This window comes from Tenrec ecaudatus, chromosome 1 (assembly GCF_050624435.1).
Source record: "Tenrec ecaudatus isolate mTenEca1 chromosome 1, mTenEca1.hap1, whole genome shotgun sequence".
NCBI lineage: Eukaryota > Metazoa > Chordata > Mammalia > Afrosoricida > Tenrecidae > Tenrec > Tenrec ecaudatus.
This window is the reverse complement of record NC_134530.1, coordinates 17,774,640-17,794,820: the sequence shown is the minus strand read 5'-3', so window position 1 is coordinate 17,794,820 and position 20,181 is coordinate 17,774,640. Positions and strand designations below refer to the sequence as shown.

Below are 20,181 nucleotides of genomic sequence, written 5' to 3'. Positions count from 1 at the left end.
TATGGAAATGACAAGGCTGTTTCATAGTCCCCCAGGCCCCGGGGGGCTGTTGAAATCCAAAGAACTGTGCTAAAATGAGAGATGAACTGGTGCTCTTCAAGGTCACTGAGCGGGGTCCAGTTCGCAGTGACTCAATGCCCAACGGAGCCAACCCTGCCCGGTCCTGTGCCATCCTCACACTTGTTCCTGTTTGAACCCATGGTGGCAGCCACCATGCCAATCCATCTCCTTGAAGGCCTTCTTTTCGGATGACCCCTTAATTTATCAACCATGATGTCCTCTTCTAGGGACCGGTCCCCCTGACAACTTGTCCAAAGGACATGAGACAATGTCTCCCTGGCCCTCCTCTATCAGGGAAGCATTCTGGCCGTACAGACTTAGTTTGTTCTGCTGGTCTGGTTCATATTCTTTGCTAACGCCATAATTCACGTGCATCAATTGTTCCTCGGTCCTTGTTATTCATTGTCCGGCAAAGATGAAGAACTGGGTAAGAACTCTAGTGTTTCCCACTGATTTGCGGAGTGTTCTATTGGATGGCGAGGCGGTAGGGTCACAAGAATGAAGAGGATGCGACAAATCAAGTTCATGGGTGGGCAGGACTGCTTCCAAATTGATGCTCTGGCTCACCCACCTCCATTCCCCACTTGCTGTGGGATAGTGTCCGAGATGGAAGATAATCTCACTGCGCCACCATCTGAAGTTAGACTTTCGCCCTGTTCTTTTTCATTGCTTCATATGCATGGGAAAGATGGACATTGAATAAGGAAGGCCCGAATAAGAATTGATGCATTTGAATTGTGCTGCTGGAGAAGAACATTGAAAGTACCCGGGACTGCCAACAGGACAAACAAGTCTGTCTTGGAAGAAGTACAGCCAGAGTGCTCCTAGGAGGCCAGGATGGTGAGCCTTCATCTTCCGTCCTTTGGACGTGTTCTCAGGAGAGACCAGTCCCCAGAGAAGGACGTCAGGCTGGGTAAAGTGGAGGGGCAGCAGAGAGGGAGGCAGGCCTTCAAGGAGCTGATGGACACCTGGCTGCAGCAATGGGCTCGGACGTCGGAAGCATTGTGAGGAGGCGCAGGTCCGGGCAGTGTTTTGTTCTGTTGTGCATGGGGTCACGCTGGGTTGGAGCTGACTCCATGGTACCGACCAGCGACAGTGACCTTCTCTCGGTGGTCCTCAGTCAAGGATGGGGTCACTTTTGTACAGGGGTACGGTCGTCAAAGGGAGACACATAAGATGGAGCACCTGTGTGTGTTGGGGGGGGCATTTAAAGAATTTTCTAGAATGATTTTGCTAAATGAAGGAGCCAGCTCCTTTCCTTCCCTGTGCTTGTTTCCTCCCCGGTCGACAGCCCAGATCATGGGGTAGTGCAAAGGAATGAGCACTGAGACAGGGCCTGGCTCGTGCTGTGAAGGGGCAGCTGGTACTCTTATTCTTAAAGAGTTTATTCGTGGTTCGTATGAAAAATAGCACCAGGCCAGGAGTTCTCAACCAGAGGACATCTGGCAGAGCCTGGGGACCTCATTTGGTTGTGATAACTGGGAGTTAGGAAAGCTCCTGGCTTCTAGTGGGCTGAGGACAGAGTGCTGGGAGCCTGCAGTGCAGGGGAGTTCCCACCACAGGGAATCGGGCAGCCCCAAGTGTTCATCACACCTTGGCGGGGAGGTTTGGATTTAGGATTTAATCCCAAAGCCCCCGCAGGAAGAATCCCTCTCTGCTTGTTTGTAGTTCTCATGACAATCTCCTTAACACCTCTTTTTTTTTTTATCTTTGTTGTTTGTTTCTTCTGCCTTGATAAAACTTTGTTCCTTAGTATATTGTGTGTGTTCCTTATAAAACTTTGTTCCTGTATAGATATATAGATATACATACACACAATTATATGTGTGTGAATAATATATATATATCATGTATGTGTCTATACATGTGCATATAGACATCTGCCTCAGAACACTATCAGTCACAGCTGAAGTTATGTCATTAATGGGGAAGAGTACATGTGTTTTTTCTAGCAAAGTGCAGAGACCATGTGGATACAGTATCTTTCTTTTTCTAGGACACCGGGCAGGAAGGGAGGAAGCATTTTTCCAGGGCCCAGGGCTATACCTCAGCCACTAGGCAGCCCTGAGGTTCCAGGTCCAGCTGCACTTCATGTCGCTCGTTGTCCAAGAAATCCTCCAACTTCAGGAATTTGAGGGCGCACAGGCCCCGCTGGTCCCGCCAGAATACAGCCAGCTCCAGTTCCCGGGCCTAGAGGGGCGGTAAGAGGACAGTCACTTGGGGTGCCTGAGGCCCACAGTCCCTCTTATAAGACCTGCCATCCCCTAACTCAGCTTACCCTCTCCAGCTCCAGGGTGAAACTCTGGTCCCAGGCGTTGGGGCCACACGGCTTCCAGGATGTTTGCCCCACCACTGCATTATCAAGCTTGAGCACAGTGCTGACCTCGCCTGGAGGGGGTGCGGGCATTAAGAAGGGAAATGATGTGGATGGAGATTTCCTGTGTCTGCCTAATTAGAGATCCTTCCTACTACACGAGGCTATAGAATCTTGTCAAAATTGCTTCGCTTGGTCTTTTGATTCCCAAATGATTTGTGTATGCAAGTGTGTGGTGTGAGGTAGGGATCTAAGTTAATATTTATTCCACACTCAAGTCCTAGAAACCTACTTCTAAGTATTTACCTGAGAAAAAATGCATGCAAGTGTCCAGCAGGAGACACAAATATAATGTTTATATAATAGCCCTAAATGAGAAACACCCCACTAACATCTATTGGATGATTTTATCCAGTGTAGACTGAACTGGATGCTGTTAACTCTCTTTAACCTAAAGCTATGTAGCCCTGTGATCTGGCTCACTCTGAAACAGAAGACGAGTTGAACAGCAGCAACAGTGAGCAGACAATCGCTTCGGCAACACCATGTAACACTGCACGAAAGACGTCAGACACACTGACCACGGTCTGTGCAGCAGGCATAATGACCGATACTCTTGGGGTTCCCAGATGCACACACAGGCGCTAAAACTACCAAGAGAAGCAAGGGCAGGAGAATCGTAGGTCAGGGGAGAGGCTGCCTCTGGGGCAGAATTGAGGAATGGGGACAAAGGGCTTCTGGGACGCTGACAAATGGCCTGTTTCTGGCTGCTCTTTCTTTACGGACACATTGTTGAACGTTTGCCTTCATTTGAAAGTGTTACAACGCGGACTGTCCTTCGGAACCCCCCTGCCCGGCTGCGATGCTGCACGCACCAGCGCTGTCCGCTTCTGCTTTGAGGCTGCTCCGGCCACTGAGGCTTCCGCTCCGGCTATAAAGCCCCCGGGCTGGGCGGCTCAGGAAGGGAGGCCGGCTGTCGGAAGCCCCGGGTGCCCCCGCCGAAGGTGAGGGGTTCCAGGGGATGGTGTCTGGAAGGTCTCTGCAGCCTACCACACGCACCTCCAGCGTTCCTGTGGGGGAGGCAGGGTTAGTGATGTGGGTCAGAAGGTGGGGGGGGGCGGCGGGGGGAAGCGAGTGGGGCTCAGAAGTTTGGGTTAGATGCTAAGGCTGGGCTTCTGAGAGCGGAGTTGGGGTAGGGAAGGGACTGGGGCTGAAGGAACAAGGCATGGGGGGCGGGCGATGTTTGGAGAGGGCTAGGGGAGGGCAAGGAGGAGGCAGAAGTCCAGAATTAGAGCACAGGCCCGGGGACCGAGAAGGCGTGACCTAGACAAAGGCCCTCTAAGGCTAGGGGCTGGAGGGGGGGGCGGGGTGAAGGGACCAACAGTGGGCTAGGGGTTGTGGTGACCTAGGGCTGTGCGTGGTGGGCGTCCCAGATGGAAATAGCAGGGACTTCGAGCTGGGGGTGCCCGACTACCCGAGCTGGGGAATCATGGGTGGGGGGTCAGATGGGCAGAGTTTGAGGCCACCTGTGAGCGGGGCGGGCTTGCACAGGGTGCTGTAGTGCGTGGCAGGGAAGGGCCCCGCCAGGCGGACGCTAAAGGCGGCGGACGAGGCTGCGGCTAGTTCCTCCCGCAGTAGCCTGCCCTTGGGGTGGTCGGCGGGCAGCTCCCCGAGGCGCCTCTCCAGCGCCTCCCGCAGGAGCCCGAGCTTCTGGTTGGATTCGCTGAGCTTCTCCTGAGCCTGTGGCGGGGAGGTGGGGGGGTGGAGGGTGGTGGTTGTGCAGTCATACTGGGGGAACTGAACACCCCATCCCCAAGCGCAGCCCCAGGCTTTGGCCCACATCAGCTGAATCCTACCGGAGGCTTCTTCTCCCTAGAAACCTGGATCCCAAACCATCTTGATCCCAATGCAAGGTTCCTTCGAAGGCAGGGATCTGCCCTCAAGGACCCTCACTGAGGTCCCTCTCAGGCAATGCCCCTTCTTCCCCCTCTCCCCCCCCTCCCCCGCATTCAAGAGTCCTTCCCCAGCAGCTGGCCCCTGACTTAAACCCCACCCATCTGAGGGTCCACCCCAGGCTGGGGCCGCGCCCTTTGCGGAGGTCCCGCCTCTCACCCAACCAGCCTCCTGCCCCTCACTTAGGCCCCGCCCAGGACCCACCCACCTGCTTTCAGAGGCCCCGCCCCTGCCATGGTCCTGCCCCTGCTGTTGCCCTGGTCCTCACCTCGCTGACCGCCTTGCGGTCTGGGGCCTTGGCCGCGCTGAGAAGCCGCAGCACATTCTTGGCGCCCTCTGCCACTGCGTGCTCGACTCGGAAGTGGTGTCGCAGCTCCTCGATGCGCAGCTCTACAGCCCCCAGGTCCGGACCCCCTGCAGATATGGATGGTGAAGCCAGCGGGCGCCCACAAAACGCTAACCCCGGAGCCAGAGAGGCAGCCACTGGGACGTAGAGCCACCTCTTTCGCCCCAACACCCCCAGGGGACCAGGCACACCTTCCTGGCTGCTGTCACACAGACCTATGTATGTCACCTTCATGCAATGGGACAATTTCTGAGGTCAGTCTTTGCCCTCATGCAGGCATGGCCTCATCACCCCTACTCACGGGGATGCCAACCATCACAGGTAGGTGGGGCACAATCCCAATGACACCAATGCACTAACATCTCTGTGCCTATGCGCTGGGACAAGTAGAAGGAGCCAGATATACCGTGGGACAAATGCTCAGGGCTCTCAACCAGAGCCTAGAATGGTCCTACCCTGCCACATGAATGGGGCTCCTGGACACGCCAGAGCAATGCTGTCACACGGGCAGATACCCAGAGGCACAGAGCGCCTGTCTGTGTCACAGGAAAACAGACTGGCTGTCACACACAGTCTGAAGTGGCAGGGGCACAGTCACACCATGTCACACTGATACAGGAAAATCACCACCCAGAGGCACAAGGACCTGGTCTCAGAAATGGCTGTGAGTGAGGAGGCAATGTCCGGGTGGTGTAGTGGTTATGCATTGGGCTGCGATCCACAAGGTCAGCAGTTCGAAACCACCAGCCAGCTCCAAGGGAGAAAGACAGGGCTGCTTTCTACTCCCACAAACAGTTCCAGTCTCGGAAACCCACTGGGACAGATCTACCCTGTCCTATATGCTCGCTATGGGTCAGCACTGACTTGATGGCAGTGAGTTTGGCTTGGTTTGGTGTAAAGGCCCAGGTTCACATGGTGGCACTCAGCCACAGAGTCACCCTCACAGTCATGTCCACCTGGACACTCACAATACAAACCCTGATATGCACTGGCATGGCACCTTACAAACATAGTCACACTGTCCCCGCAGACCTGCTATCACACAGTACGCAGGTCATCACAGACTTGTACATTGACTGAGGAAGAGCCACACAGTTGCTTGTGGTTCCGATGTCACCCAGCAGCACAGAAACGTGACCAAGCCATCACACGGTTCCCAGGGAGCCCGTGTAGTGACTCACGTTGCTGCTGTAGATGTTAGGGACAACTGACTTGGGTCAGAGACATCTTGTTGCTGTCAGGTGCCATCAAGTCGGTGTGACCCATAGCGACCTTCTGCAAAGCAGAAGGAAACACTGCCCGGTCCCGAGCCAGCCTCACAATTGGTCTTATGTTTGGCCCCTTTGTTACAGCCACTGTGCCGATTCATCTGGTGGAAGGTCTTCCTCCTTCTCGCTGCCCACCTGGTCCTACTATAAAGAGGTCTTTTGCAGCAGATTTTCCCAACACAATTCACCATTTGATTTCTTGACAGTGGCTTCCACTCACAATGGAAATGCCCAGCTGGACAATATAAGCCAGACTGTCAGAAGAAGAAACAAATCTGTCTTGGGAGAAACACAGCTAGACTGCTCCTTTGAAGTCAGGCTGGGGAGACTTCATCGTACACACTTTGAACATGTTATCAGAAGGGACCAGTCCCTGAAGAAGGGCATCGTGCTTGGTAAAGCCTGTGAAGAAGAGGAAGATCCTCACTGAGATGGACTGACACAGTGGCTTCAACAAGAGGCTCCAACACAGCACCAACTTTGTTCTTTTGTACACATAATCGTGATGAGTCAGAACCAACTCCAGGGAATCTCACAATAGTAAAAGCTTAGACTGCATCGAGGAGATACTGGTGGAATGATGGACATCAAAGACAACTCAGGGGAGGGCTCAGAAAGAAGACAGGGGAGCTACAGACAAAGGCTCTATCTTCTTAGAGAAGACACACGACACCCGCCATAGACTGTGACTAGAAGTGTGGCCATTACATGTGCCCGTGAGGCTTTAAAAGAGAACGAGGCACTAACACGTGACTGGGAGATGGACGAAGGGCGATGCTCTCTTGCAGTGGGGAAGCAGAGCCTGTCTGAGTGAGGTGTAACTGTCCGGTGGAAGGTAGCCCTTATAAGTGATGAACTTGGAAAGCCCATCAGCTTAGACAGCGGGGGACAGATGAAGGCTGACATCTGCGGAAGAAGCAATATCTGTCATCCTCTAAGAAAAGAAGAGCGCATCCCTGGAGCAGCTCAGAGATCAGCACGGCTGTTGGAAGGAACCAGACGGGCTTCTTGGCTTCAAAGGGTGGGCCCATAGTGTCCGGGATCTAAAAGGGGGAGGCCACAGCCTCCTAGGTCTGGATCTTTGCTGACTTGGTTCCAGAGTCTGGGTCTGCTGTTAAAGAGTGCCAAAGGGATGGGGTCACCACTCAAAACTGAAGGGGGGCAGGGCTGCTCTGCCCCAAAGGCAGAAGAACGGGGACTGTCAGGGTCGAAGGGGTAGGACCTCCCCCAACTGAGGGAGCAGAGCTGCTATCTAGTAGGCCTGGGAGGGACAGCTGAAGCCCAGAGCAGCAAGGGCCCCCACCCAGAATCAAGAGGGTATGGTCAACACCCTGAGTCTAGAGGGCAAGGTCACTGGCTAGATGGTCTCAGCTTTGTGGACGAGCTTACATGGTTCTGCTGGGGTTTGATGCTCATTATCCCTTCTTACCCATCCCCACTTTCCCCCAGTTGTAATGGAAACGTCTACCTTGCCCCAGGCTCCATCGTTAGACTTTAGGAACCATCATTTGTCATTTAAATGTGTCAAGTTCACAGCTGAAGAAGAATTTTGCCCTCAGAAGGAAGTCTCCTGAGGGGGCACCCATGTTTCATTTAGATGATCCTGACAATGAGGTTTAGGATTTGGAGATGATTGAAGACTTTTAGGAGATGGTGATGATGTATATACTGTATATACTTGTTTATAAGCTGGGTTTTTCAGCACATTTTTAATGCAGTTTCTGTCGTAAAATTAGGTGCCTCGGTCTAAATACAGGCAAGTACATATGTAAATATATTTATATATGATGATGGGGAAATAGATCTATGTGCATATATTTATAGGTTTAGTATTAAGGTAGAACATGGACATTGGGCCTCTACTCAAGTACTCCCTCAATGCAAGAACACTTGGTTCTATTAAACTGGTATTCCATGATGCTCACCTTCCCAACACAAACGCTGACGTAAAATCGGGTGCATAAGCAAATGTGGTGAAGAAAGCTGATGGTGCCCAGCTATCAAAAGATATAGTGTCTGGGGTCTTAAAGGCTTGAATGTAAACTGTAGGGAACTGTGTGTTTCCCTACCCTGGATTTAGCCATGTACGACCTTTATGAATTTACTCTCGGTTTCCTGCCATACAAACTGCCCTGAGGTTTTACTGCCCTTTGTCTCAATTCCTGCCAGAGGGTGGCTGCCTTGACCCTTGCTAGGATTGGTGCTCTTTCACTAGCAGCTGCCAAGCTCATTGGTCAATACATGACTGATGGCATCTCCCCGCCAGGCATCAGGAATGCTTCGTTAGCATACTTACCTGGTTGCCTTATTTGGAGATGCACGACTATTGGCTACCTCAGTTGTACCTTACTTTACATGTGACGTAATGGTGCCCGCCCTTCGCTGGCTATTTAAACCTCTGCTCTCAGCTCAATAAATGAGGCTTGATCAGATTCCTGTCTTGCCTCCATTTCTTGAACCCTTGCCCATCTTCATTCCCAGTCCCTCTTTCAGGTACCCACGTTGTTGATGTCCTGCGCGACGGGACAGTAAACAAGCGGCCATCTAGCTCAGAAGCAAAAAAGCCCACATGGAAGAAGCGCATCAGGCTCTGTGATCACGAGGTGTCGAAGGGCTCAGGTTATCGGGCAATAAAGAACAAAAAATCATATCATTGTGAATGAGGGGGAGTATAGATTTGGGACCCAGGGCCCATCTGTAGACAACTGGACATCCCCTTACAGAAGGATCATGGGGAGGAGACAAGCCAGTCAGGGTGCAGTACAGCACCAATGAAACACACAGCTTTCCTCTACTTCTTTAATGCTTCCTCCCTCCAACTATTATGACCCCAATTCTACCAACCAAATCTGGCTAGACCAGAGGATGTACTCTGGTACAGGTAAGAGCTGGAACAACAGGGAATCCAGGACAGATAAACCCCACAGGACCAATATTGAGAGTAGTGATACCCAGGAGGGTAAGGGGAAGGTGGGGGAGAAAGGGGGAACCAATCACAAAGCTCTACATATAACCCCCTCCCCGGGGGACGGACAACAGAAAAGTGGGTGAAGGGAGACATGGGACAGTGTAAGACATGACAAAAGAATAATTTATCAATTATCAAGGGTTAGTAGTGGGTAGATGAGGGAGGGGGGACAGAGAGGGAGGGGAATAAATGAGGAACTGATACCAAGGGCTCAAGTAGAAAGCAAATGTTTTGAGAAGGATGATGGCAACAAATGTACGAATATGCTTGACACGATTGATGGATGTATGGATTGTGATAAGAGTTGTATGAGCCCCCAATAAAATGATTTAAAAGAGAAAAAAATTAGGTGCCTTGGCTGATATTCAGGTCTTCTTATACTTGAGTATATATGGTATGTTTTGCATATGGTAAGGACATGGATTGGGGTGGGGGGTGGGTTCAGAGCAAAGGAAGGAAAGTTATGGGTTGAATTGTGCCCCCCTCCCCCAGTTATGTGCCCTAATTTCTAATTTCTGCAGTTATCATTGCATCAGGGAATGGTTCATCTTATATTAATGAAACAGGATCGTCCAGGGTGTGTTTGGAATTAATATCTCTTGATATAAAAGAAAATTAAACACACTGGGGCAAGATATCTACCCAGGCGCATGGAGCTATCCAAGGAACCAGGAAAGCAGAGAAGCTAGGATCTACCTGCAGAGCTGGCAGAGACAGACAGAATGTCAATGTCTAGTCTCCTAAGCTGTGAGAAAATGCATTTCTTTGTTGTGGCCATTCACTGGTGGTACTTGCTATCACAGGGCTGACGAACGATAGCCCTGTGCTGTCAGAGTGACTGGGCCTCCTTGCAGGGTATAGACAGTAATGACCCTAGCAAAGCCAGCACTGAAGGATCCAGCATCCAGCATCAATCTGGAGATGTTCTTGACAATGAGTGTGACAGTGAGTTGGTTCCAAGGCACAGTGACCCCGTGCACAACAGAACGGAACACTGCCTGGTCCTGTGCCATCCCCACACCTGTTCCTATGCTGGAACCCACTGTTGGCGCCAGTGTGTCCATCCATCTCCCTGAGGACCCTCCTCCCTTCACTGCCCGTCTCGACTTTAGCAAGCATGATGTCCTTCTCTAGGGTCCGGTCTCTCCTGGCAGCGTGTCCAGAGTATGTGAGAGGAAGGGTCACGCTGCTCTTCGTTAATCTGTCATTCCGGCCACAGTAAACCATGCAAACTGGGCAACACCAGTCTCTTTCTGCTCGGGAAGGTGTACCTCCTCCTATTCAGCCTCTTTTCGCTCGGGAAGGCGTACCTCCTCCTATGTCCAGCTTTTGTAAGGAAGAGCAGAGAGCTGAGGCCTCCGAATTGGTTGTCAGTGAAGAACAGTAACTGTACAATATATGGCCGGAAGAGCAAAGTGCTGTGTGTGTGTACACGTTCCTTGGAAGCGAGGATGGTGAGACTCCGCCTCACATACTTCGGACAGGTTATCAGGAGGGACTGGTGCCTGGGGAGAGACATCCCGCTTAGTAAGGTGGAGGGGCGGCGGGAAAGCGGATGATCTTCAGTGAGCTGGATCGCCCCGCGGGCTGCCTGCGACGGGCTCAAATACAGCAGCGGGTTTTTGGAGGGCACTGGACCAGGCGGTGTTTCATCCTGCTGCCCAGAACCAGAAGGCATCAGAACCAGCTAGGATGTCAGTCTCCAAGTTTCTGCTTCATTCTGAACAGCTTCAGTTTTCCTAGACTCATAGCTCGCAGCGGCATGTTGCAATGATGACGGCACGTTTGCAGCTGGTCCTTCTCATTTTGCATCGTGCCACACGGACAATGCAATGTCCCGAAAGCTTCACTCCACCTACATCACGAAGGCCAACTCTACGTTGAAGAGGCAGCTCTTCAACCAGTCGAGTACCTTCCGACACGAAGAGCCCAGCTTCCCGTCACTCTATCAGGTAGTGTCCCGCTGCTAGTCATAAGATTGATACTGGCTAGTTTTTTCAGATGTGGCCTGTCAGACCCTTCGTTGTCGTCTGGCTTAGCCTAGCCGCTCCCCGGCGACCCGCCCACCACCATGACCTTTTGGGCATGTGCAATAAGGGCGGTGCAGCTTCCAGCACCACAGCAACGTGCAAGCCACCAGGTACGACAAACAACAAATGAGGGAGGCAGTTCCACTGGCTCAGCTATAAGCTCCTCCTACCACCTCTCCCAGGGGCACACACAGGTTTACTAGCCGTTCATTGTTATAAGGGCAGACTCACAACCTCTGGTCCCGGAAAAGTCACAACAAACGACACACAGAGCCACCAGCACCCCTGCACATGATACCTCAAGACACAGTCACAAATTCCAGCGACAACTGCAACATCTTCAATTGGGGGAGATGCCCTAGGGCACCATATAGAGACACAGACACACAGAGGCGTGTGCATGCATGTGTGCGTGCGCACACACACACACTGTGGACACCCACACTTCTACCCAAGGCGGGGCAGGGTTGTGGAGAGGGACGAGAGAACAAGAGCAGACAACCATTGAGTCCCAGGCGCAGTAACTTCTGCAGAGAGGCAGATGGGTGAGCTCGCAGATGAGTGAGCTCGGCAGGTCCTGTGCTTTCTGTCGCAGCCACTCGGCTCTGAGTTAGAGGCCTCAGCAGCTAAGAAGGATGGTTAACAGTGGGCGTGGCTGCATGCCAATGCAACTGTATTTACAAAAGTCAGTGGCAGGATATGGTCCACAGGTTGGCCTTCACTAATACCTGATTGAGCCTAAACTGGGGCAAATGGGACAGACATGGTCCGGACCAGATCCCAGCTGCACAGTGACCTGGACACTCACCTCCCTGCCACAGAAAGGGGTCTCGCTTGGGCGGGGGGCTTAGAGATGTAGACACAGGCATCCATCTGGGGCCTGGGGCTGGGGGCTCACCTTGGGCATCGTCTGGGGCTGCCTGGCTCTCCAGCTGGCCGGCCTGCAGTGCCCGACGGAGCTGCATGCGGATGATGTCGATCTTGGTCTTACTGTCCTGCAGCATCTGCTGGGCCGTCAGCAGCAGCTTCCGGTCCTGGGGACAGATGTGGGCCATGAGGGGCAGGAGAGGGTGGGCAGTGGGGGCTGGCCCCTTAGCCTTTGGCCCCCCTGTGCAGGCCCTGAGGCACTCATGGCAGCAGGCACGTGTGGGTGCAATCGCGGGCACAGTCAGGCCTTCCACATATTCCTGACTGATGCAATGTCTACACACAAGCTCCAATACCAACTCAGGCATTCTCAGCTGGGGGACCTTGGGCAAATCACTCAACCTGCCTGCGCCTCAGTTTCCTCATCTGCACAACAGGGACACTCTCGGTGCTGGCCTGCCCTGGGCACCGAGGGGCAGGGAAGAGTGGGCCCGGCCCACAAAAGGTGTTGTGTCTATGTTATTTTTTAGGGTGGAGTGGGCCCATGAACAGGGTGGCCCCTGGTGCGCACACGCGCGCGCGCGCACACACACACACACGCACACACCGCCGAGTCCGTTCTGACTCACGGCGAGCCTCGAGGGCAAAATCGAGCTACCCCATCAGGTTCCCTGGACTTCAGTCTTTCAGAGATCTGCTGGCGGGTTTCAAACTGCCAGCTTTTAGGTTGGCACTGAGCTCTTAGCCGCTGGCCCTCAGGACTCCTTATGCCATCCCCCAAGTGGGTAGGAGTTGGAATTGGGGGAATAAAAGAAAGGTCTTGTTGTCACATAGAAAGTACAGACTACACCCTAGAGCAGGGGGCCTCAAACTTTTTAAACAGGGGGCCAGTTCAGTGTCCCTCAGACCCATTGGAGGGTCGGACTATAGTTAAAAAAAAACAAACTATGAACAAATTCCTATGTACACTGCACATATCTTGTTTTAAAGTAAAAAAACACATGGGGCAAAAACACTCAGCCGGCCGGAAAAATGTCCTTGGCGGGGCGCATGTGGCCCACGGGCCGTAGCTTGAGGATGCCTGACCTAGAGTGGTCCTGTGGGATAAAAGTGCCTTGGGGTTGATGGTGTACAGGTGGAAACTGTTGAACGGATGGAGGCTTTGTGGGGTGTATGTTCACTGTAATTAAAAACAAGGCAAAACATGGGTGGCTTGATAAACAAACCCAAACTTCACGGCCAGCAGGTCGAGCTCTGACTCAGAGCCGCCCCCAGAAACCCAAGCCAAACGCATTTCCCTGGAATCAATGCCCACTCATGGTGACCCTCTAGGACAGGGCAGAACTGCCCCTGTGAGTTTCCAAGACTGTAAGTCTTTGCAGGAGTAGAAAGCCCTGTCTGTCTCCTATGGAGCGGCTGGTGGTTTCACACTACCAACCTTGCAGTAATCAGTCCTATGTGTAAGCACTACGCCACCGGGGCTCCTATGGCAACCCTACAGGACAGAGTAGAGCTGTCCCATAGGGTGTCTGGGGCTGTACATCTTTCCGTGAGCAGACTGCCCCATCTTTCTCCCACAGAGGGGCCGCTGGCTTTGAACCAGCGACCTTTGGATGAGCCAGCTGAGAGCTTGAATACAGACAGCAGTGCCAGGGCACCTGCTCATGGGTGGTGGCAAAACTGCTCACAGTAGCCCAAAGGGGGGAACAATCCAAGTGTCTACCTGCAGATGGACAGGGAAGATGGACAGATAAGCTGTCCACATACCCAGGAGGACACGAGAAGGGCTGGAGCTCAGGTGACAGGGTGGCCGAACCTTGAGGACAGAATGCTGGGAGAAAACCAGCCAACCACAAAGGGCCCCTCTGTCGCATGAGTCTGTTTATATGGATTTTATATGAAATCCAGAGAGACGCTCTGGGTTGGGGGTGGAAAGGTGTGTGTGGGGTGACCGCATCATACCGAGTCAGATGGAAAGGTGGGCTTTCCTTTCTTCAGCGAACACCCTGCATTTCTTTTGGGGATGGGAGGCAGACCTTTACAGAGTAGTGCCGGCCACATGACTGGGCCAGTGTGCCTCCTGACAACGAGCTCTCTCCTGGTGAGTGCTGACCATGCGGTTGGGGAAACTGGGAAAAAATGTCTGAAGAGGTTCCTTGGGGGTGGGGGATCAGGGGAGGAACAGGAAGGACAGGTCAGATGGTTGGGTGGGCTTCTGTTTGCTCAGCAAACATTTGAGAGTAGTGTTTATTGTGTGCCTGGCACAGGCCAAGCGGCTGCAGAGAGGTTCAAGGATTGTGGAGTGGAGTACTGGTCTGCTCTGTAAACCTTTGCCCAATTCTCAACACAAAATAAAAAAAAATAAAGCCAGATATGACAAAATAATAATTTATAAATTATCAAGGGTTCATGAGGGAGGGGGGAGTGGGAAGGGAGGGGGAAAAATGAGGACCTGATGCCATGGGCTTCATTGGAGAGCAAATGTTTTGAGAATGATGAGAGCAACAAAAGTACAAATGTGCTTTATACAATTGATGTATGTATGGGCTGTGATAGGAGTTGTACGAGCCCCTAATAAAATGATCTTTTTTAAAAAAAAAAAGGCCATGCAAAATGGAATTAAAAGCTCATGGGATTTCCACCCCTTAGCCCCTAGCTGCCTCCTCCTCACTCACGAGAACTTCTGGAACCCCCACCCCCATGTGTGTTGTGTTTGAAGGGCGGGGTCTGAGATGCAGTGGTGTCCGGCTGCTGTCTCTGCCTTGTCATTGCAGAACAATCCCTGACCCCAAGAGGGCGCTGCGGACTACCTCCCGCCGGCCCAGCTTGCCAAGTCGCACAAGCTGAGACACACCTTGCATGTGAGACACACCTTGCGGGTGCTGGCAGCATGGGCACTTGGGTGTGAGTGTGGGCGGGGCCACTGGGTGCTGACAGCATTTGCACCTGGGTGTCATGTGTGAGACTCAGTGCTGACAGCATGCGTACCTGGAAGTTAGTCTGGGCGGGGCCTTCCAAGGAAGCTTACTTCTAAGGTGGATGCTCCCTATCTGTTTTAATAAACCCAGGGCAACACCATGGCCGGGGAAAAGAGGGTGTTCTGGGTGGGTTTGGCTAATAAAACCTTTAAACCAAACCCCTTGCAAATAAGACCAAACCCAGTCCGTTGCAAGTCATGCCGACCCCGTGAGACCTGTGCTCTGTTACCTTTATGGAAGCAGACTGCTAGGCCTTTCTTCTGCGGTGCTGCTGGGAGCATCTGACCCCAAGCCTTTAGGTTAGTGGTCAAGTGCGAATAGTGTGTGCCCTTCAGGGGGCTACTGAGAGAGAGCTCAAAGCCAGGCAAAATGAATCCGTCAATGTTGAAGTCCTGGTATTGACTGACGGGAGGGGGCAGATGGGACTTCCTGGGCGATGGGCAGCATTCTAAAATTTCAGATGTGGGTAATGGCTACACAGGCAAAAGCCCCTGTGCTGCACACGTGACCTTAGTGCCCCTTACTGCACAGTCATGACGTCCGGATAAAGGCCTCCCCAGTGCTGTGTCCTGCCCTGCAGTCCCTGCAGCTGTATGTGCACACGCATGTGACCATGGCCCTCCTGATGGCTAGAACACACCGTGGCCCCAGTGGCAGGTTTGGCTGCGTGGGACACGGCATGCTGATGGAGGTCTGTGTGTGTGTGTGTGTGTGTGTGTGTGTGTGTGTATGTGTGTCCCGGGTGATGGCCTGACTGGGGACGCATGTGTCTGCGGGACAATGTTGGACTCAGGGTGTGAAGTCCCTTGTGTATATCTAGGTCAGTCTCTGAGTGGTGTGAGTGTACGGAAGTCCACATGTCTGTGTGGTTGTACCTGTGGTTATCCACGCTGCATCGCTGTGTGTCTATGTGAGTCCCATGTTGATGTGTGTGTGTGTGCATGCACACACAGCACGGGCAAGGCACACCCTTCAAGCAGCGTGAGAGTCTGAGTATTGACCGGTGGGTTGCCTGAGTCTCTGGGGGTGACTGCATGAGTGTGGGGACAGTCTCTGCTGATTGTCTGTCTGACATCATCCACACTCACTGTGTCCTGCCTACCCCCATGAGCTGCCCACTCCTCAGGCCTGTTTCTAAGCCACTTGGCCATCCCTCTGTCCCTGACCCAGAGGGTCCCAGCCTCAGTCGGGGCAGCTGCAAGCAAGCCCCTGGCCCCCACCCTGAGTCCTTGGTCTCCGCGCACGTGGGTGGATGTGGCTGTGTATAGGTGTGCGGGTGCCCGCGCATGACCCTCACCTTGGTGCTGCCGTGGCTGTACGTCTGGATCATGTTCTCTGCTCCCTGCTTCACCTTCAGCTCAATGGCCAGCTGCTTCTCCAGGCCGGCCACGAGGCTCAGGTTGGTGGCCAAGCAGGCTGGGCTGCCCGCACCTGGAGACTGGGGGTCATCTGGAGGGGGCAGGAGGGAGAGAGTCACCACGGCCCTCACCTTGGTGGTCTGCTTGGGGGAGTTTGTGCCAGCTCACAGCCGGGAGCCCTTGGTCCAGTGTGGGCTATCCTCCATGCCTGGGGTGCAGGTGGGCGAGGCACAGGGACAGGCAGGAGGGGTGGACTCACACCTGGAAGCTTCCAGCCACACCAGCCCTCCCAGAAAAGCCCCTTCGGGGCTGTGGGCAGGAGCCAGCATGGCAGAGCTCAGGCCGGCCTTCAGGTGTGTGCCGGTCCGTGGGCGGGAGGGTTTTAGGGAGCACGGGAATCCCCAACAGTTTACAAGGCTCCACGAGGTTCTGTCTGTGCATCGCAGGTGGCAGCCCGAGCGAGGCACCGGATGGCTGTGTGGGTTCCAGGTGTCAGGGTGACAATGTTCTGTGGGTCCAGCTATGCTTCCAGACCAACCGGCTGAGTGTGCCTGCGTGGGAGGCTGGGTGCTGGACAGCCATATGTGGCAGTCTCTGAGTCTCTGGGGTAGCTCAGGGGAGGTCTCTGGGTCATACATATGTGACTCTGGGTGTGTCATTCCAGGTACCATGCCCAGGCGGGCGGAAGGGCCCAGGGTAGGCATGAAGTGACAAGGAGTCGTCCAGCACATCTCGCGATGGCTAGACTGGACAAATCCGTGCATGCTGGGCTGCTGGGTGTGGCCAAGTGTTTGGGAGACAGTGTGTACAGCTCTGGACAGCACTGGGCGTCTCTGAACACAGAGAGAGGTTTTGGGTGTTGTCCGCGCATGCGTGTGGCTCAGGATTTCTGGGCAGGCCCTGTGACAATGGGCAGGCCTTCGGGCGTGGTCTGGTGCGACCAGGTGTGTAACTTTCTGGAGGTGGGTGTGACTGTGTACGGAAGTCTCTGTGCTTCAGTACGGCAGTGTAAGTCTTTGGGTGTCATCCAAGTGTTGATGTGATTATGTGCCTGAGTGTCAGGGTGCCGGTGTGATATCAGGTGAGTTTATGGGCGCTTCTGATAGTGGAGTCATTTGTGTGGGAGGGGAGCCTGCGGATGCCAACAGCATGCACACCTGCATTTTGGTGTCTGGGAGCCTTTGGGTGCAGACAGCATGCACACCTGGGTGTTGGTGTTTGGGGGCCTGTGTGTGCCAACAGCATGCACCCCTGGGTATTGGTATCTGGGGCCCTGTGGGTGCTGACAGCATGTACACCTAGGTGTTGGTGTCTGGAGGCCTGTGGGTGCCGACAGCACGCACACCTGCGTGTCTAGGTGTCTGTAGGTGCTGACAGCACGTCTGTCTGGGTGTTGGTGTAGGCATCTGTGTGTGTCAGCTGGCTATGTGGATTTTGCTCGTTTCTATGACTGGTGGCGGGGGCGGGGGGGAGTCACCTGTCTCTCGGCCCCTGAGGCGATGGAGCCTCCAGGGTTGGCCCGCTTGCAGACCATGGGGACAGCCCTGGGTTGTGAGTAGGCCTGGGGTCCCTCATGCACCCGGCAGCCCAACTCACCTCGGGCAGCAGCTGCAGGGTCGGGCAGGACCACATGGGCATGCAGCTCCTGCAGCTGCTGGTGCAGCAGGTCCAGGCGGCGTGAGGAGCCCCGCAGCAGCAGCTCCACTGGGCCCAGGCTGCGGCCCAGGTCGGTGGTGGCTCGTCGCAGGTTCTCGGCCCCCTCCTTCAGCTTCAGCTCCTTGCGGATCTCCCGCTTCAGCCGCTCCCGCTCCAGCTCCAGCTGCTGCTGCACCCCGGGGGCTGCCAGGTCTGCCCCTGCCAGGCCCAGCTGCTCCAGCAGGGACCAGCTGCGAGGCTCACTCTGCAGAGAAAAACAGGGTTGGGGGAGTGGCTCGTGGGGGCATGGGGGGGATGACCACCTGGGCCAGCCTGGGGCCCAGCTTCTTCAGGTTCCCCCAGGTTGGGATCTCAGAAGACAGGGCTGGCTACACTTCCTCAGAGCCCCCAAACTGAGAGGGTAGGGCAGGGCCCACTCCTTGTTCTCTGCTGGCCTTTAAGAGTGAGGGCCCAAGGCAGGACTTTCTCTCTTCCTCCGCCTCTGCAGACTGGGGAACCTCAAAGGGACAGGCCTGTCGGTCTTCATTTTTCTCTCTCGTGTAGTGGAATTCTGGAAGGCAGACCCCAATGGGCCCACCATAGCCTCCCAAACCAGAAGTTACGGAAGGTATGCCCCATTTTCCCTCTGCTGCCCCCCAACTGGTTTCTCCCCCAAAGGAGAAGATCCTTCAGAAAGATACTGTTCCCTGACTCCTGTCCCTCTCCAACCAAGGGGTGTCAATCCCTCAAACTACAAGGTCTCAAAGGTCAGCCCCATGTTCCCTCTGCCGTCCTGCCAAACCCAAAGGCTCTGCTGTCCCCCATGGACCGGGAGGTCCGGGACTGAGCCTCCGGCTTACCCTTCCACTCCCTCTGTCCCCTTACTCGCGCTCACTCACAGCCTCACCTCCCTCACTGCACCCCAAAGGAGGAGTTCCCCAACACAGGCCTGGCCTCCTTCCTTATCTACTCACCCCAACCTGGGCGTCCCTGAAAGGCCCCAAATATTCTCCTCCTTCCAACCCAGAGTTTGGAGGCCAGAGCCTCATGGCCTCTCAGCCCCAAACAAAGAGGCACAGAGCGCTATCTCCCACCCCACCCCACCCCACCCCACCGGTGTCCTCTCCCACTAGCCCCACAGGAACCCAGCCTCCACCTCCAGCTCCGGGTCCGAAGGGGGATTGGGCTCCGCCATCCTGGGTCCGGGGTGGGGGCCCCGCCCTCTTCCTGAGCCTCAGCCCTGCCAGGGCCTCTCACCGCCACTTCCTCTTTCCTGCCAGCTCCCAGCACCCCCTGCGGCCGGCCAGCCCCTGGGCTCTGGGGCATCCTGGGTAGCATCCCCTCAGCTCCTGCTGCAGGGCCAGCCCTGTCCCCGAAGACACCCAGGGCCTGGGCTCACTCCCTGGCCCAAGGTGCCCAGGCATGCACACCCACATACATCCACTGCAGTGCTCAGGGCAAAGGAAGGTCCACAGTGTGTGCAGGCTCCAGGGGGCTGCCGTGGGTGTGCACACGCTCTCACAGAGCTACAGGTGTGCATGTGGAACCAAGGCTCACACGTGTGCATGCTACCAATCCTCAGGTGTACACAGATGAATGCACACGCCTACATCCACATGATTGTGCACAGAAACCAGGCTCACACATGTGCTTGCTCTCAGCCCTCGGGTGTGCCCCTGCCTCTGCCCACATGGCTGTGCACAGAACCCAGGCTCACACGTATGCACATGGAACATGGATTCAGACACGCACATACCCCCAGCCCGGGGGCATACACAGTTGAGTACACATACCTGCACTCACAGGGCTGTACACAGAACACAGGCTCACATATATGTGTGCACCCCACACCCTCGGGTCACTGCAGAGAGCATAGCCCCGCATGTTTTCACACCTCCACACCTATGGGGGTGCACACGGGATCCAGGTTCACAGCGTGGGCACAACCCCACACCTCCCACATGTACACTGGCACATACCCACTTACGAGTGTGTACACAACTCACTGCAGAACTTGGACACACACTTCTACTTGCCCGTGTGGGCACAGCCCCTGAGCTCGCACACTGACCACCACTCCCCGCAGCCCCACATCCTGCCCCGGCTCCCACAGACCTCCTGACCTGCTGACGCCTCCACGTGTCCCTGTGGCCGGGCCCTCTCACCCCGCCCCTTGTCCCCTACTTCCCCTTTGGGGTCAGCACAGCGACATCAGCCGAGGCGGAGCCCCTTCCTGCACGCCGAGGTCGTCTGACTTCCTGCTTCCTATCCGTCCAGCACCCACTGCAGCTGACTACAGCTCCACAGCCCCGGGGGGGGCCTGAAAGGGTTACCTGGGCCAGCACCCTGGGGCACAAAGTACTAAGGGACTGGAGTGAGGATGACCCAAACCAACACCTGCTTA

At 54.6% G+C, this 20,181-nt stretch overlaps 1 protein-coding gene across 2 annotated transcripts in view; it reads right to left on the bottom strand.

Moving 5' to 3' along the window:
• The window catches only part of PKN1 (protein kinase N1), a 29,771-nt gene that overhangs the window by 6,812 nt on the left and 2,778 nt on the right, over positions 1 to 20,181 (bottom strand). Inside the window, exons 1-9 of one of the 2 annotated variants that reach the window (XM_075548181.1) lie at positions 18,934 to 19,049; positions 17,739 to 18,042; positions 16,082 to 16,233; positions 11,838 to 11,973; positions 4,596 to 4,741; positions 3,901 to 4,114; positions 3,250 to 3,444; positions 2,339 to 2,448; positions 2,107 to 2,250 (exon numbers count right to left, since the gene is read on the bottom strand). In XM_075548181.1, coding sequence (XP_075404296.1) covers positions 2,107 to 2,250; positions 2,339 to 2,448; positions 3,250 to 3,444; positions 3,901 to 4,114; positions 4,596 to 4,741; positions 11,838 to 11,973; positions 16,082 to 16,233; positions 17,739 to 18,042; positions 18,934 to 18,972 — 1,440 coding nt within the window. In that variant the 5' untranslated portion in view covers positions 18,973 to 19,049. Of the gene's footprint in view, positions 1 to 2,106; positions 2,251 to 2,338; positions 2,449 to 3,249; positions 3,445 to 3,900; positions 4,115 to 4,595; positions 4,742 to 11,837; positions 11,974 to 16,081; positions 16,234 to 17,738; positions 18,043 to 18,933; positions 19,050 to 20,181 lie in introns of those variants that run through there. The other variant, XM_075548189.1, reaches the window with a different exon arrangement.